The 16,867-nt window shown below is 38.5% G+C and overlaps 1 protein-coding gene across 1 annotated transcript in view; it reads left to right on the plus strand.

Annotated features, from left to right (window-relative positions):
- The window catches only part of ANAPC10 (anaphase promoting complex subunit 10), a 226,378-nt gene extending 211,640 nt beyond the window's left edge, over positions 1–14,738 (plus strand). Inside the window, exon 5 of the mRNA XM_035022995.1 lies at positions 11,945–14,738. Coding sequence (XP_034878886.1) covers positions 11,945–11,971 — 27 coding nt within the window. The 3' untranslated portion in view covers positions 11,972–14,738. The remainder of the gene's footprint in view (positions 1–11,944) is intronic.
- Positions 14,739–16,867: the final 2,129 nt, after the last annotated feature.

Genomic DNA, 16,867 nt, shown 5'->3' on the forward strand with positions numbered 1-16,867 from the left:
TGAGAGGGAAGAGGGCAGAGGGAGAAGCAGACCCCCTGCTGAGCAGGGAGCCCGATGTGGGACTTGATCCCGGGACTCCAGGATCATGACCTGAGCCAAAGGCAGTCGCTTAACCAACTGAGCCACCCAGGCACCCTATGTTTTTACCTTTTTATATTTATGTCCCTGATGACCTCACATTAGTTTTTGTGTATGGTCTGAAGCAGGCATCAAGGTCCATTTATTTTTTCCATACGGATATCTAATTGTTCTAATATCGTTTACTAAAATTATCATTTTTTCATTACAGAATTTCAATGGCAATTTTTTGTATTCTATTGCATTTAGTCCATATTCTACAAATTTGATTGTATATATGTTGGTTTAAAGATGATTCTTTTTTTTTCTGTTCCATTGGTCCACTCTTGTAATTACTATGGCTTTATAATAGGTCTTGAAATCTGGTAGTATTATTTCTCCCAATTTCCTCTACTTCAACATTTGTCTTTCTAAGTTCTTAAATTACCATATAAATTTTAGACTCATTAGTCAATTTCCAAAAAAAAAAAATCCTTGCCTGGGATTTAGTTTTGAATTTCATTAGATAAGTTTGAGAAGTATCAAATCTTAATAATCTTGAATTCTTCCAATCCATTAACATGTTCCATGTCTCAATTTATTTAAGTCTTCTTTACTTTCTCTTTAATATTTTGCAGTTTTCAGTATATACTGGTCATATACATCTTTGGTTAGATTTATTTCTAGTTATTTTATTTTTTATGAGATTGTATACAGTATTTTTTTTAAATTTCAATTTCCTGGTTTTTTTTGTTAGGTCATTGAAATACAATTAATCTTTGTATATTGATTTTGACATTAGTGACACTCTAAATTCACTTATTAATTCTAATGGTTTGCAGATTATTTTGAATTTTTTATGTATATAGCTTTTTCTCTTTTCCAATCTTTTTACCTTTCCCTTCTTTTGGTGACTTCCCATACAATGCTGAGAATATGTGATGGTGGTGCATTTGTTGTTCTTAGACATTATTGGTTGTCACCACTGAGGAGGTGGTGCCACTGGAAAAATGCACAGGCCATGCTCCCACAACAAAGGATTATCCAGACCCAAATGACAATAATGCCTATTGAGAAATCTTGATGTAAAGGAAAGCAGATTAACATCTCATCAACCTCAGGGCATGGCTACTGATATTCATAACCTTGACCCTGAATCATTAGGAAAACATTAGATTCTGATCAGTATGCCCTAAAATACAATGCATTCTAGAAAGATTTGTGTAAAAGTAGTTAATATTTGCAAAAATTTGGGGCTTTAGGACAACTGTATGTTTCAACTGTCTAAAGGATTAATTTATGTGAAAGATCTCATTTCCAAATAGTGCCAAATGCAGGAAGTATTACAGAAAGTCAAGACCTCTTTACAATTTTTGTATTGTTCAAGATAATTTAAAAAACATTTCTGGCTTACTGGATTGATATTTGCTCAAAGAGATTATTTTTTTTTAAAAGTTCTAAAGCAAACTGCGGTTTGGACTTCAGGGCCCCAGTGAACATTCTTCCTCTCTATGGAGACTTTTACACAATAGTCGGTCCAGACCTCGGACCTCAGCAGCATTTGGCTATCAGCTGGGAGTTCATTTAAGAGAGTTCCTCCTGCAGACCAATCATTCCTTCCACGTTCAGAGCTGGGGCACACTCAGTTGGGGCATGGAAAAGGCAACTAAATTTGGTGTAATTGCAGCAGATTTTTGGAATTCATCTGAATGGAGTGGAGGAGGGGGCAGGAAGGTGTCATGGAGAGAATTATGCAAAAGTTCAGGGAAGGATAAAATGTGCTGGAAATAAAATGAATAAGCAGCGACATCTGGAAATTGATTGAAAAAAGGCCACAACTGAAAGTGCATCTGGGGAAGAGAAAACAGGACCCAGATTGCCACAGATCTGGAAAGATCAGGAGCCTAGAGAAAGTTCTTTTAAAAACAAAACAAACCCCAAAACCCTTATGGCCTGGTGACATGCATTTGGAAGCAAACAAACTTGGGTTGACTTTCTGACCAAGAGATCTCTATCCGTATTTAAGCACGCTTTCTGAGCTATGAAATATGTGCAGAAAGGAAACCCAGAAGAGCCAGAAATTCCAGTGGTAAGGAAAGATGGCACTGCTGTGGCAAAACACAAAAACATGCAGAGTTGAGTGGAGATGGTCTTTGTAACTGATAGGTCATGTATTAGGCAGCAATAAGCAAATTTCATTGCCTCTTTGATCACTGCATTTATGTCTCACATTCCACCTGTCTCTTTAATGAAATACTTTGTTGAGTCCTGGGTCACAATATCATCAAGCTGCTCAGATGACACTGGCTTGTGATGTGGCATGAGTCTATTTCTCAATGTATTTATAACATAACATGGAATAATAGCCACATTGGCATTGCTGGTCATAAATCATGCTATTGCACTCTCCAATCATGCAGAGCCAATTGTAATGTTCCCTATCCATCTACAGGACAAAGAGAGCCTAGCATTATCCACTGGACCTCAATGTTCTCATTTAAGTCACGGAGGAATGAATTGGTAATACAATCTCAAGATACAAAATGAATCTGTCATATCAAATCTCCAGGGGTGATGAGGTGAAGACCACCAGAGCTTCTGGCTAGATTCTTGTGGAGACTTGAAACCAGGACAGAATGCCTTTCACTGCTGGGATTATGATAGGACTATTCATCAAAAACCCAGTCATGTTACTCAGGAAGCTCACAAATTTCTCCCTGCTATAGTATTTTGGTCCTTTGCTTTCAATATCTCTTCCCTTTAGTTCTTTTGGTCCACTCTGAAATGCTAAGCCTTTAAGTTTGAAGAAGGGACACTATTTTGTAGTATGTATTATACTAATCTGTGGAGAAGAGGGTGACAAGGAAGTCATCTATCCATTTTGCCTCTAAAGATAAACATGACACAATACACAGACACCTCCTGTTATGGGTTGAATGCCTCTAATGCCCCCTAACTTCATATATTAAAGTCCTAACCCCCAGTATCTCAGAATGTGACTGTATTTAGAGAAGTAATTAAGTAATTAAAGAAGTAATTATATTAAAATGTGGACATTAGGGTAGACCTTAATATAACATGTCTGGTGTTCTTATAAGAAGACAAGATTTGGATACACATACACACAGAGGGAAGACCATATGAAGGGGGAGACAACAGCCATCTACTACCTAAGGAGAGAGGCCTCAGAAGAAACCAACTGTGCCAACACCTTGATCTTGGTCTTCTAGCCTCCAGAACTGTAAGGTAACGAATTTCTGTTGTTTAAGCCACTCAGTTTATGGTACTTTGTTATGGCAGCCCTAGCAAATGAATACATCCACATACAATTTGATGTATTTTTCTGGATAAATATTTTCTTCAAGTTTAAGTGGAGTATTAACCAAGTACTGAGTGTTATAAAGAAAATGAAGAGATAATACCAAATAGCCCCTACAAATTTTCTTCACATAAATGGATAGACAACAGTGTGAATTCACCCTCCATGACACAAATGTTGTCTTCATTTGAGTTTCCATAAAATCAGACCCACAGACTGGGATTGAAGTGTATATAGGCTCTTTGGGAAGTGACAACAGGAAATCATTGTAGAGGAGTAGAGAAGTAAAACAGAAAACTTGGGTTAAAAAGCAGGCTACCATTACAGGCAACTGGGGCTCAATCCCATCAGAGAGCTCAAAAGAGAGGGTGTAGAACATGCCTCAGAACTGTTGCTCCTGAAGAGTGAGACAGGTGCAACCAATAAAATTACTAGGAATAAACTGAACCAAAGAGGTAAAAGGTCTATACTCTGAAAACTGTAAAACACAGGTGAAAGAAATTCAAGATGATGCAAAGAAATGGAAAGACGTCCCATGCTCATAGGTTGAAAGAACAAATATTGTTAAAATGTTTATACTACCCAAAGCAATCTACATATTTAATGTACTTCCTATCAAAATACCAACATTATTTTTTCACAGAACTAGAACAATCAATCCTAAAATTTGTATGGAATCACAAAAGACCTCGAATAGCCAAAGCAATCTTGAAAAAGAAAAACAAAACATCACAATTCCAGATTTCAAGTTATATTACAAAGTGATAGTAATTAAAACAGTATGGTACTGGTATAAAAATAGACACATAGATCAGTGGAATAGAACAGAAAGCCCAGAAATAAACCCACAGTTATATGGTCAACTAATCTTCAACAAAGGAGGAAAGAATATGTAATAGGAAAAAGACAGTCTCTTCAACAAAAATCCTTGAAGAGAGCACAGGCAGTAATCTGTCTGACATCAGCCATAGTAACTTTTTTCTAGATAGGTCTCCTGAGGCAAGGGAAATAAAAGCAAGAATGGACTACTGGACTACATCAAAATGAAAAGTTTCTGCACAAAGAAAGAAGCAATCAACAGACCTCAAGATAAGGAGAAGATATTTGCAAGTGACATACCTGATAAAAGGTCAGTATCTAAAATATGTAAAGATATATATAAAATATATAAAGGGTCAGTATCATCAGTATCCAAAATATAAAAAGAACTGAAACAATTCAACGCCCCCAAAACAAATAGTCCAATTAAAAAATGGGTAGAAGATGAACAGACATTTCTCCAAAGAAGACATAGAGCTCGTCAATAGACACATGAAAAGATGCTCAACATCACTTATCATCAGGGAGATGCAAATCAAAACTACAGTGGGATATCACCTCACACCTATCAGAATCACTTAAAATCGAAAACACAAGAAACAACAGGTATTGGCGAGGATGTGGAGAAAAGGGAACTCTCTGGCACTGCTGGTGGGAATACGAACTGGTACAGCCACTACCGGGAGACAGTGTGGAGGTAGAAGCTGCCAGTAGCTAGCTCTAGCCCCAGATCAGGAGAGCTGGCTTGAGGTTGCAGTAATCATACGGGGAGGTTAGCCAGAGATGGCACACAGCATACATCCAGGACCCAGGCTTAAGCGTGGGCTTCATAGTTACGTGAATCCATCAATTCCCTTTATTTGCTAAAATTATGTGATTGGGGTTTTTGTTACTTCGAACTAAAAGAGGCTCATCTTCTTACCAATAAAAATACTGGTAAATCGTATATTACTTTCACTTTTCTTTCTTAGATTTAAAATTTTTTGGATACTAATTCTTTTTTCTAAGTTGTGGTAAAATACACTTAACATAAAATATACTTTTTGTCTTATTAGCTCAGGCTGCTATAATAGAATACCATGGACTGAGTGCCTTAAATAGCAGAAATGTATTTTTACTGTTCTGGAAACTGGGAAGTTTGAAATCAGGGTGCCAGCAAGGTTGGGTTTGGGTGAAGGCCTTCTTCCTAGTTTACAGATGGCTGCCTTCTTGCTCTGTCCTCATGTGGCTAAAAGAGTTCAAGAGACCTTTCTTCTGTCTCTTCTTATAAGGGCACTAATCCCATTCGTGAAGGCTCTGCTCTCATGACTTAATTAATTCCCAAATGTCCCACCTCCAAATATGATCACATTGGCAATTAGGGCTTGAACACACTCTCTTTGGGAGGACACAAATATTGTATCCCCTGCACCATTTTATCCGTTTTAAGTCTTAATAAGTTCCTTCACGTTGTTGGGTAACCATCACCACTATTCATCCCCAGAACTTTTTCATCACCCCAACCAGAAACTCTGTGCCTATTAAACAATGATCTCCATTACCCTTTCCCTGGCCTCTGTTAACCACTGTACTGCTTTCTGTCTCCATGAATTTCCTTCTTCTAGATACCTCATAAAAGTGGAATCGTACAACATTCGTTCTTTTGCATACGGCTGATTTCACTCAGCACAATGTTTTTAAGAGTCATCCGTGTTGTAACACATGTCAGAATTTCGTTCCTTTTTCAGGCTGGCGAATATTCCATCATATGTATATATTACATTTTCTTCATCTGTTTATTTGTCAATGGACAGTTGGGTTATTTCCACCTTTTGGCTATTGTGAATAATGCCGCTGTGAACATGGGTGTATGAGCATATTCTGCCAGTAGGAGCTCAGATCAATTCTGAGGTGTCATTCAGCAGTATAAGGCTCTGGGCTCTGTGGATAGGGCCTGGCTCCCATAGCTTCAACATTGGATAAGAGCCCCAATTTCTTACCTTCTCTTATTCCTACCTTATCCCCTTATTCCTGCCTTATCCCCTTCAAAGTGAATTATATAAATTAATCCTGGAGTCAGACTGCTCTGTATGATTGCTACCTCTGGCACTTAATAGCTTGCTATTTATTTATTTATTTATTTATTTATTTATTTATTTATTTATTTATTTTCTTCCAAGTTTTTATTTAAATTCCTGTTAGTTAACATACAGCGTCATATTAGTTGCAGGCGTAGAATTTAGTGATTCAGCACTTTCATACATCACCCACTGCTCATCACAATAAGTGTACTCTTAATCCCCATCACCCATTTAGCCCATCCCTCACCCACCTCCCCTCTGGTAACCATCAGTTTGTTCTCTAGAGTTGAGTCTGTTTCTTGGTTTGCCTCTCTCTCTTTTCTCCCCCTATGTTCATTTATTTTGTTTCCTAAATTTCACATATGAGTGAAATCATATGGTATTTGTCTTTCTCTGACTAACTTATTTTGCTTAGCATAATACCTTTTGGTTCCATCCACGTCATTGCCAATGGCAAGAGTTCATTCTTTTTTATGGCTGAGTAATATTCCACTGTATATACATACCACATCTTCTTTATCCAGTCATCAGTTGACAGACATTTTGCCACTTACTAGCTTTTAACCTTTGCCTAGTTATTTAACAATCACAATTATACCTATTAATAATTATTATAATATCTACAATATGATAGCCATGATTATGAATCCAAACAGTGATAATAAGGCCTTAGAACCATATGTGTATTCCAACCAATTGTTACAGTATTAAAGGGTGGTGTGTCAATTAGGATTCTTTACAAGCACTAAAATCCACCTCTGAGTAACATAAACAAAACAAAACAGAACAAAACAAAAGGACATTTATTTGAAAGCTATCTAAGACTTCACCAAACTTATGGGGAAACAGATTTGGAAAAAGGAATATATAGTCATTAGGGGGCTTCTCCTGGAGTGGCAGAACCCAGCTATTTCATCTCTCCTTGAGTTATTACCCTCAAGATTCCAAGTTTCAGGAGAGGGAGTCTGATAGAGCTGATCCTATACCAACTCATCCATTGGCTGGGATCAGGCCAGGGGTGAGTGGGGAAAGGGGTGGTCAGGAAAGAGGGAGGGGTCAGCAGTAAGAGAAAGGATGTTCCAGGAACCCTATGACTTCTGAAGACCAACTCAGGGCATCTGAATTTACCATCCCACTAAGATGGCACACAGTGGGTGAGTTGTAATCCACCAAAGGAAATTAGAGTGCCTCTTGGACTTATTATTTAATTTTTTTCACACACACCATAAATAGGAGAATGAAAACTCTTGAATTAGAGTAGTGCTTCTCAAATTTTAATGTGCATGTGAATCACCTGGGGATCTTGTTAAAATACAGATTCTGATTCAGTAGTCTGAGGCAAGCCTGAGATTTTGCATGTAACAGACTCGCAGGTGATGCCTTTGGTGCTGACCTATGAACAACATTGTGAGAACAAGGCATTAGAAAATTGTGTGTGTGAGCAATGGTTTGATACTAATAATCATCTTTTTATTTTTTTATGTTATATATAATTCAGAATTTTACATTTCTTTTATTGAGATACAATTCACATACTACAGAACTCATCTGTTTATAGTGTACAGCTCAATGGCTTATAGTGTATTCACAAGGTTGGGTAAACACCACCACCATCTAATTTCAGAACATTTTCATCATCCCCAAAAGAATTCCCCTGTTAGTAGTCATTCACCACTTCTTCCTTTCCTCAGCCCCTTGCATCCACCAAACTACCCTCTGCCTATTCTGGACATTTCATATAAATGAAATCATATAATGTGTCACCCTGGCTGCTTTAGCTTAGCATAATGTTTTCCAGGTTCATCCATCCAGGGTAAGCTTGAGACTTCATACCTTTTTATGGCTGAACAATATTCCATTGAATGGACAGCCCACCTTTTGTTTTTCCTCTCATCAGTCTAGGGACATTTGGGGTTATTTCCATTTTTTCCAGTATTATGAATAGTGATATTGTGCACATTTGTATGCATATTTATGTGTTTACATACTTTGGCTCTCTTGGGAATATATCTAAGAATGAAACTCTATGTTTAACTTTTTGAGGAAGTGCCAAACTTTTTCTCATAGAGGCTGCATCTTTTACACACCCACCAACAATGTCTGAGGGCTTTCATACTCCACATCCTCATCACTTGTTACTATCAGTCTTTGATTACAGTCATTCTAGTGAGTATAAAGTGGTATCTTATCATGGTTTTTATTTGCATTTCTCTAATGACCAATTATGGTAGCATCTTTTCATGTGCTTATTGGCAATTTATATATTTCCTTTGGAGAGATATTTATTCAAATCTTTTGCCCATTTTTAATGGTGTTGTCTTTTTATTATTTAGTTGTAAGAATTCTTTAAGTATTCTGGAGACCATTTGTTCAAAAGACCATTCTTTTCCCCACTGAATGGTGTTGGCACCCTTGTCTAAATCAACTGACTATAGATGTGTGGGTTTATTTCTGGACCCTCAATTCTATACCATTGATCTATATGTCTATCCTTATGCTAGTACCACACAGTCTTAATTACTGTAGCTTTATAGTAAATTTGAAATTCAGAAATGTGAGTTGTCCAGCTTGGTTCCTCAATAAGGTTATTTTGGCTATCCTGAGTCCTTTGCATTTCCATGACTTTTAGAATCAGATAGTTAATTTCACCAAAAAAGGAAACTTTTTTGGGTTTAGTTTTCTCTTCTTAGGGTGGAAGAGTAGGTTATTAATTTGAGATTGTCTTTCTTTTTTTTAAGATTTATTTATTTATTTGAGAGAGAGAGAGAAAGAGAGCATGAGCGGGGGGCGGGGAGGGTGGAGAGGCAGAGGGAGAAGCAGGGAGTCTGACGTGGAGCTCAATCCAAGGACTCCTGGATCATGACCTGAGCCGAAGGCAGATGCTTAACTGACTGAGCCACCCAGGCACCCCTGAGATCATTTTTCTTAATATAAGCACTTTACAGCTATAAATTTCCCTCTAAGCACTGCTTTAACTGCATCTCATAAGTACGTTGTGGTTTATTTATTTATTTATTTATTTATTTATTTGTTTGTTTGTTTATTAAAGATTTTATTTATTTGTCAGAGAGGGAGAGAGAGCACAAGAAGCAGGCTCCCCGTTGAGCAAGGAGCCCGATGCGGGACCTGATCCCGGGATTCAGATCATGACCTGAGCTGAAGACAGACGCTTAACTGACTGAGCCACCCAGGCATCCCTGTATTTTAGGTTTATTCATCTCTAAGCATTTTCTGATTTTCTTGTGATTTCTTCTTTGAAGCATTGTTTTTTTAAGAAGGTGTTGTTTAGTTTTCACATGTTTGTGACTTTTTCAAATTTCCTTCTATTATTGATTTCTAATTTTATTCTATTGTCCTCAGAGAACATACTTGGCATGATTTTAGTCTTTTTAAATTTATGGATATTTGTGTCAGTAAAAACATATGATCTAGCCTGGACAATATCTCATGCACACTTGAAAAGAATGTGCATTCTCCTGTTCTTGGGTAGAGTGTTCTCTCCATTAGGTGTGGTTGGCTTAGAATGCTTTTCAAATTTTCTATTTAATCATTGATTTCTTTTTGTCTCTTGTTCTATCTATTATTGAAAGTGGAGTATTTGAAGTCTCCAACTATTATTGTTGAACTGTCTATTTCTCCCTTCAATCTTGTCAGTTGTTGCTTCATGTTTTTTGGCACTCTGTTGTTAGGTGCAGTTGTCTTTTAAGTCAGAGAGGAGGGAAAAAATGAATTATAAACAAAATTTCATTTATTCTGTCTTTTATTTTTATCCATGTGTTTGCCTTTACTGGCCCTCATTTTTCTTTATATAGATTTGAGTTACTGTCTAGTGCCCCTTCATTTCACCCAGGACTCTCTTTAATATTTTTTGTAGGGCAGGTCTCAGGTTCACTTATTGGCTTCTTATTTAATTTTTTTCAGAAGGAAGATGATGTAACCATAGGTGTGGCTATGAAATCTTTAGAGATAACTGACAAAATAATAAGACAATAATTAGTCATTGTTACAAAAAATATTTTGCTTTCTTTGGAAATACCGTAATTCTTTTATTTTGAACCAGTTCTATAGGTTCCCTTGTTTCTAAAACTGAAAAAAAAAAAAATTCTTTTCTGTAAGAGCGATGGAAAAACCCTTCCTGAATGTAGCAGTGCTAATAATTAAATTATGAAAAGCACTTCAGTCTTCAATTATGAAATAAATTCTTTGTGAAATCAAATCAAAGTCTGTAAACAATGGTGTTTGTTTAAAAAAACTGAACAAATAATGGCAAGTTTGGATAAAGGCACAGAACATAATTCTTGAATATTGAGTGGTAGGATTGTCTTTCATAACTCCTTCCAAAGTGTTTTATACATATTAATTTAAACCTCACAAGTATTCACTGGTAGATCATTTATCCACAAGTGTTTGCCACTAGATCGTTTGTCCCAGAGATAGAGGATGGAATTGAAGATACAACTAATGGAGTCTGAAATCATAATTTTCTTACCAGAAGCAAATGTTATTTCTCTCAGAATAGCCCTGGACCTTCAAAGAGAGCTAGTAGGCATCTGCCTAATAGCATTTGCATTTAATCATGGACAAAGAAGAATCTAAAATAGGCCTTGGAAAATGGCAAGTGTATTTAGTGGCCTTGCACCATAGAAACATGTCAGTTTGCAATGTACAGTAATCCCACACTATTTCTGATCTTGCCCATCGCAGACTCTCTTGTTTCCTTGGCCAGGTAGGCAGGCCAGTTCCCTCCTTCAAGTCACTGAGGAACTGACTGCTGTCATAACACATCTGTTGATATCATTTGGGCCAAGCAAGCATTGTCGATCTTACTCAAGAATACTACTTTGCTCAAAGCCCTTCTGGAGAGTTCCTTCCCAACATGACTCATCAGGAAGTTTTCTCAGAAACTTAGTGGCTATCTGTGAGGTCCAGCCACTAATGATCTACCTTCCAGTTCAGGCAGGATATTTTCCCTTCGCCAACTAAAGAAATTCTTTTTATAAAGAGTCCTCCTGCTGAGCTTTTGGAGGATTAAGTGCCTAGTTGAGTGCCCTCCACCAGGGAAAGCTGGAATGGATTTGGTTTATTTCTTAACTCTGTGGAATCCATTTTGAAAACTATCAACCAAAGCAGATTCACACAATGATTCCCATAAGCTATTTGTGGATCCCACCCATAGTTCTGAGGGCTTGACCTCAAGTCTTACCTATCTTGAATGTGATGCATTGAACAGAGAAGAGAAAAACAACCCATTTCGATGAATCTTGATACTTTATGAAAAGCAGATCTAATGCTAACCCAATATGATTTTTCAAGGGAAGTCTTTTTGCTAGAGGAGCTGTTTTTCTCAAGGTCTCTCCATCTAGCAGGTTACCTGAGGTCTCGTATATTTACTTCTTCCACTAGGTGGCAGGACTTTTAAGCAATGCTGCACGTGTGTCCCAGAAAGTTCTCTTGGAACAGAGAAGTTAGAATTGTCAACATTTGATACAGGTCAAGAAGTTTAACTGGATTATGTCTCTGGGTTTCTATGATTACCTTGCTCTACATTCCTCCCTGTAATGCAGTTTATTTTTCCAGACAAACAATGCATTATGAATGTGTTTTTGCTTTTGGCATGATGTCTCTGTTGCAGAAATTATTTTAATCACAGATCTTTGACTGAAACATCTGTGTTTCTTGTTTTCAACAGGAAAGAGGAATGCACTCTGCACTCTGAAATGACAAAGGATAGAATCTTTCATTTCCGTCTAAAATGTCAAGGGCAGAGGATGGAGCGTTGGTGCCAGTGGGAGAAGGTTGGAGTGTTTGGGCCCAAATAGAATGAAAATACATAGAAGGAAATAAAAGCCATGATATTTAAGATGTGGCAAACACTACAAACGTAAGGGAAAGCCAACTGCTTCTATGAATTAGTACCGTGGATTATTGGGTTCAAATTATGTTTTGCTTAAATTTCGTCACTGAATCATGGCCCCTTTGGCCCATGATTCAGTGTGAGTGGCATTTGGGGTGATCCTGGCTAATTGAGAAATTAGTCAAGATACTTTAGAAATCATGTCATCAAATACAAGTGAAAAATGTTTTTCCAACTATCTGAAAATAAACGGGTGAAAAATGAAAAGGTCAAATTGCCATAAACCCTTTGGCTTTTGTTGTGGGCAGTTGTGAATAGCATCACTCACTCTCAGATAACTGGAGCTTGAGTTACACGAAATAAGCCTTTGGAATTAAGTTGATGGGTGGTCTTTATTTTAGTTTGTTACTCTGGCACTTGGGTACCAATGCTTAATATTCATGATTAAGTCCAAGGAGGAAAATGCTTGAAATTACACCCTTCTTTTGTGTTTGGAGAAGAACCTCGTCTCAGACAAATTTCTCATTTCACCAACATATTTTAACCTTCCTCAACAGAGCAGGGGTGGAGTTCCAAGTACCACCGAATGTTTACCTTTGGTTCACTTGCCGTAGAATGTGACAGGTTTACAGATGTGTTTCCAATACAAAGACAAGGAACCTGTTTCTCTCTTCCTCTCTCCTGCAACACAAAACCTCACAAAAGCCTATATCCTGCAGAGACAGCTGTTGGGGAAGTTCAGGCATAGCAACTCCCGCAAACATGTCATCTATTGTCTCCTTGGCTGCTCTGTGAAGGTCTGGCTCTCACAGAAAAGTGCCCTTTTTTATAAACACCTCCCATGAAGACAGGCAAAGGTGTGAGGTGTGCCTGTCAGGGTGAGTGATGGGTGCAGTAGGAACCGGTACGTGGGGGGGATGGTGGTGAGGTGAAACCTGAGCCCTTCCAATCCCTTGGAGCAAGACACCTGGGAGCTCCTCCTGCCACTTCCCCCTCACACGCCCCGGTTTTTTCAGATCTGGGAGCGGGGAGAGAAGTCAATAAATAGTGTGTGTACGTGGACGGGGGGATGGGATGAAGAGATGTCGGGGGAGTTTAATCCCAGTCAGTGAATTTCAAAGAGCCTCTCATGAGTGCAAACAAAGCTATCATGGGTGGTTCTTGGATTTTCACTTTGGTGGCCCTTACACTCTACAGGGCCTGCCTTTGACCCACTGCCCCGCCAGCCAGCCTTCTTTTTCCTGCTTCTTTTGCCTCTTGAAATTCTCTGGGGTCGAGGCCAGGGTGAGGTAGGGAAATACTGAAAAGAACGACCACTGTGGAATCTCCTTAGTCCGCTGCTCATCCCAGTCCTTCGGTGACTTTTGAAACATTGGTTGGATCTTCCACAAGGGTGATCGATCACACATTGGGTTTCAGATTTATAAAATGAGAATATTCTTTTCTTCTTTATTTTGAATTTATGTTAGTACCCATCAAATCCAATAGTTTGTGCCTGATAGTTTAAATAAAGTATTATAATTGCATGATGTAATGAGGTTTGTCTTGAGAAAGGAAACTTCACTTAGATACCAGTAATAAGCTGTTTTTTCTAGGAGACAAAGCACTGCATGCACAAGCTCAAACGTTGTACAGGAAAAGCTTTAGAACCGGGCACATTTGGTTTAGATTTCTAATTCAGCATTTATTACAGACAAATGAGCCCAGGCAAGTTAGTATACTTCTTTGTGCCTTAGTTTTCTCCCTCTGTAAGATAGGGATATACTATCTCTCTGTCAGTGCTGGGACTAGGTGAGTGCATAATAGTAAATGGGGAGCACTCATTCTGATGCAGAGTGTGGGCTCAGTGCATGCTAACTCCTTCCTTCAACCATTCACAACAGAACCTGTTTAAAAACAAGGATTAGTCATGAAGCAGCGCCTCTAAAATGTTATCTTCTTGGTTGAATTTTAATCATAGGAGAAAAGGTGTCCTTGGATGCATTTGAGTTTTCTGCTGTTTTCCCTCTCCTGGAAGAAACCCTAGGTACAAGAAGGGCAGTTAAAGACAATGTTGGGTGGATGGGAAATGAATAGAACTCGAGTGGTGTCCTAATCAGGAAGATTTTTTTTTTTCTTCTGGTCATAGAATTTTCATTTGCCCCTATTTATACCCATCTCAAGAGATAAAAGCACGCATGTGCCTTTCTCCACCCATGTGACACCATTTTTGAAGATACTGATGTATTCTTGCCAGTTCGATAGAAATCTAATTCCAGGGATAATCAAATAAGAATATTAGAACTAGAAGAAACTATCCTTATTATTAAAACAGAATGTCGGAGGACTTCAAAGGAATTTGAGAACCTGGAGATGCCATACAGTGAGTTCACAGCAGAGCAAGGTTTGAGATCCAGATTATTTGATTTTTTAATCCAAAACCCTGTATTTCCGAAAGGGTGTTTCATCGTAAGTGGTTGTGAGTTTCTTCTCTCAGCTGCTACTCTTGGTTGATGAGAAAGGTGAAAGCCAACATTAAAAAGGTGGGCTTTTTTGCCTGTCTTCATACAATCCTTTATTGACTTGAGAGGAGGCAGATGGATTCAAGGTGGAAAAAAGGAAAGACTCAAGAATGGCTTTTCCAGGCTGCAATCACCACAGAAGTTTCTGTTTGGGACAAATATTAGAATGTTGAATCTTGAGCTTGCCATTTATTCTGTCAATTAATTAAGCACAGACTCATGGATTTGAGGAGCATCTAATTAATATAATTTGTGGGCAATCAGAAGGCATATTTATTAAAGATGTATAAGGAACCATCTCATATGGGTTTGTTTTGATTATTGTATGAAACTAAATCATAGTGAGATTTCTCAGGCTTTACAACTATGCATTAAAAATTAACAACCAGTCTCTGGCCCAAATCTTCTCTCTAACCTGTGTTCCATATCTCGTTCCAAGAGCAGCATACTCGGCCAAGCATACCGGATGGGACATCTGCAACAAGGACTGGAAAGGAGAATTTTGCCCTGAGTCTGAAGGTGTTATTTTTCCCATGGTTTGATTTGCCTGGCATTCTTTGCCTGGCATTTTTTCCTTTTCCTTTGCAAGGAAAGGGAGAAATGAGGAGTGTTAGTTGCTGACGAAGTCAAGAGGGCGCTGAGGCTGGCTGGGTTTATTACTTTTGGCCGATAAATGGTGTGATGTGGTTTTACTTCCTATTTGTAGAGCCTTTCTAGAAACCTGGGCCCTGTTCTTCAGTGAGTCCTCCTTGTCGGCTTATATATATTAAAAGAGAGAGAATGAAAGTCCAAAAGAAGGAAAGGAATTTTAAAAAGCAGTTCCTTCAAGAGAACAGAGAACCCCATGGGAAAGCAGTGGCATCAGAAGGGATAGGGCAGAAGATGATTATCAGCATGTAAAACGTGTCTGTCTTTCCAGTATAGAATCTGTGGAATTTGCATGCGTCATTTCTCTCTCATGGCCCACTAGAGGTACTACTAATGATAACAATAACATCAGAGATGACATGTGTGTGGCCCATCCCAGTTTATCAATGACTTGTTTGCACATACTATTTCATTTAAATAATGAAGGTATGGAACACAAAGCAAACCTTTTGAGTATTCATATTAAAACCCCCTAGGGCGTGGGGCACAGAGTGGGGGCGGTGGGCCTGGCTTCTAGATATCTGGTTTTGGTTCTGCTCTGTCATCAAAGCCTTGAATGCAGCATAAGCCCCCTGGCCTCTTTTCCCATCTTTAATGCAATAAAATTATATGAGATGATCTCTAAAAATCTTCCCAGCACCAACAGTCTAATTCTATGATCATTTCCCTCGATGGGGAGAAATTTTCATCTTAGACAAGGCATCATTTGAATGTTGAAAGGCTATCTCTGGGGTGCCTGGGTGGCTCAGTCAGTTGAGTGCCCAACTCTTGATCTCAGCTCAGGTCTTGATCTCAGGGTGGTGAGTTCAAGCCCCGTGTTGGAACCTACTGAGGAAAAAAAAAAAAAAAAAAAGAAAGAAAGAAAGGCTGTCTCTGCTCTTGGAGGAAGCTCTGTATGGCAGCCAGCAGTTTGCTCAGAGGTTTACAGTTGGTTTACAAAACCATTATCTTTTCAAGCATGCAGCTAGCTAAAAAAATACTGCTTTCATCACCACCATTTCTATTTTGAAACAGAAAATTCTCCTTGAAAAGATTTAAATGGGAGTGTGTACTGCACATATTGTGTAACTACCCCACGGTGTAACAAGTCTAACAAAAACAAGGATCACTTATTGGATGCCATAAGCCAAGTCTTCTTGAATGTAATTCTAAGCCAGGAATATCTTCAATCTGCGCACATAAATACTTATGTTACTTAAAAAGAAGTTTCTACATGGCCAGGCAAATATAGGAAAATGAAGAGCATGTGTGCATACAGGAAAGGACAAGCTAGCTGCGTTTCAGCATTGATCTGGAGTGTGTGTGTGTGTATGAGAGAGAGAGAGAGAGGAAGAGAGAGAGAATTAGGGAAGGTGGCAATGATTAAAAGAACAAGTGTTGTAAATTCAGAGTTAAAAAATAAAATCATGGGGATGCCTGGGTGGCTCAGTCGGTTAAGCATCTGCCTTCGGCTCAGGTCATGATCCCAGGGTCCTGGGATCGAGCCCCACATTGGGCTCCCTGCTCAGCGGGGAGCCTGCTTCTCCCTCTGCCTGCCGCGCCCCCTGCTTGTGCTCACGCTCTCTCTCTCTCTCTCTGACAAATAAATAAAATCTTAAAGAAATAATAA

The sequence above is a fragment of the Mirounga leonina genome, unplaced genomic scaffold (genome assembly GCF_011800145.1).
Source record: "Mirounga leonina isolate KUSES-001 unplaced genomic scaffold, KU_Mleo_1.0 Mir_176, whole genome shotgun sequence".
Classification (NCBI taxonomy): Eukaryota; Metazoa; Chordata; class Mammalia; order Carnivora; family Phocidae; genus Mirounga; species Mirounga leonina.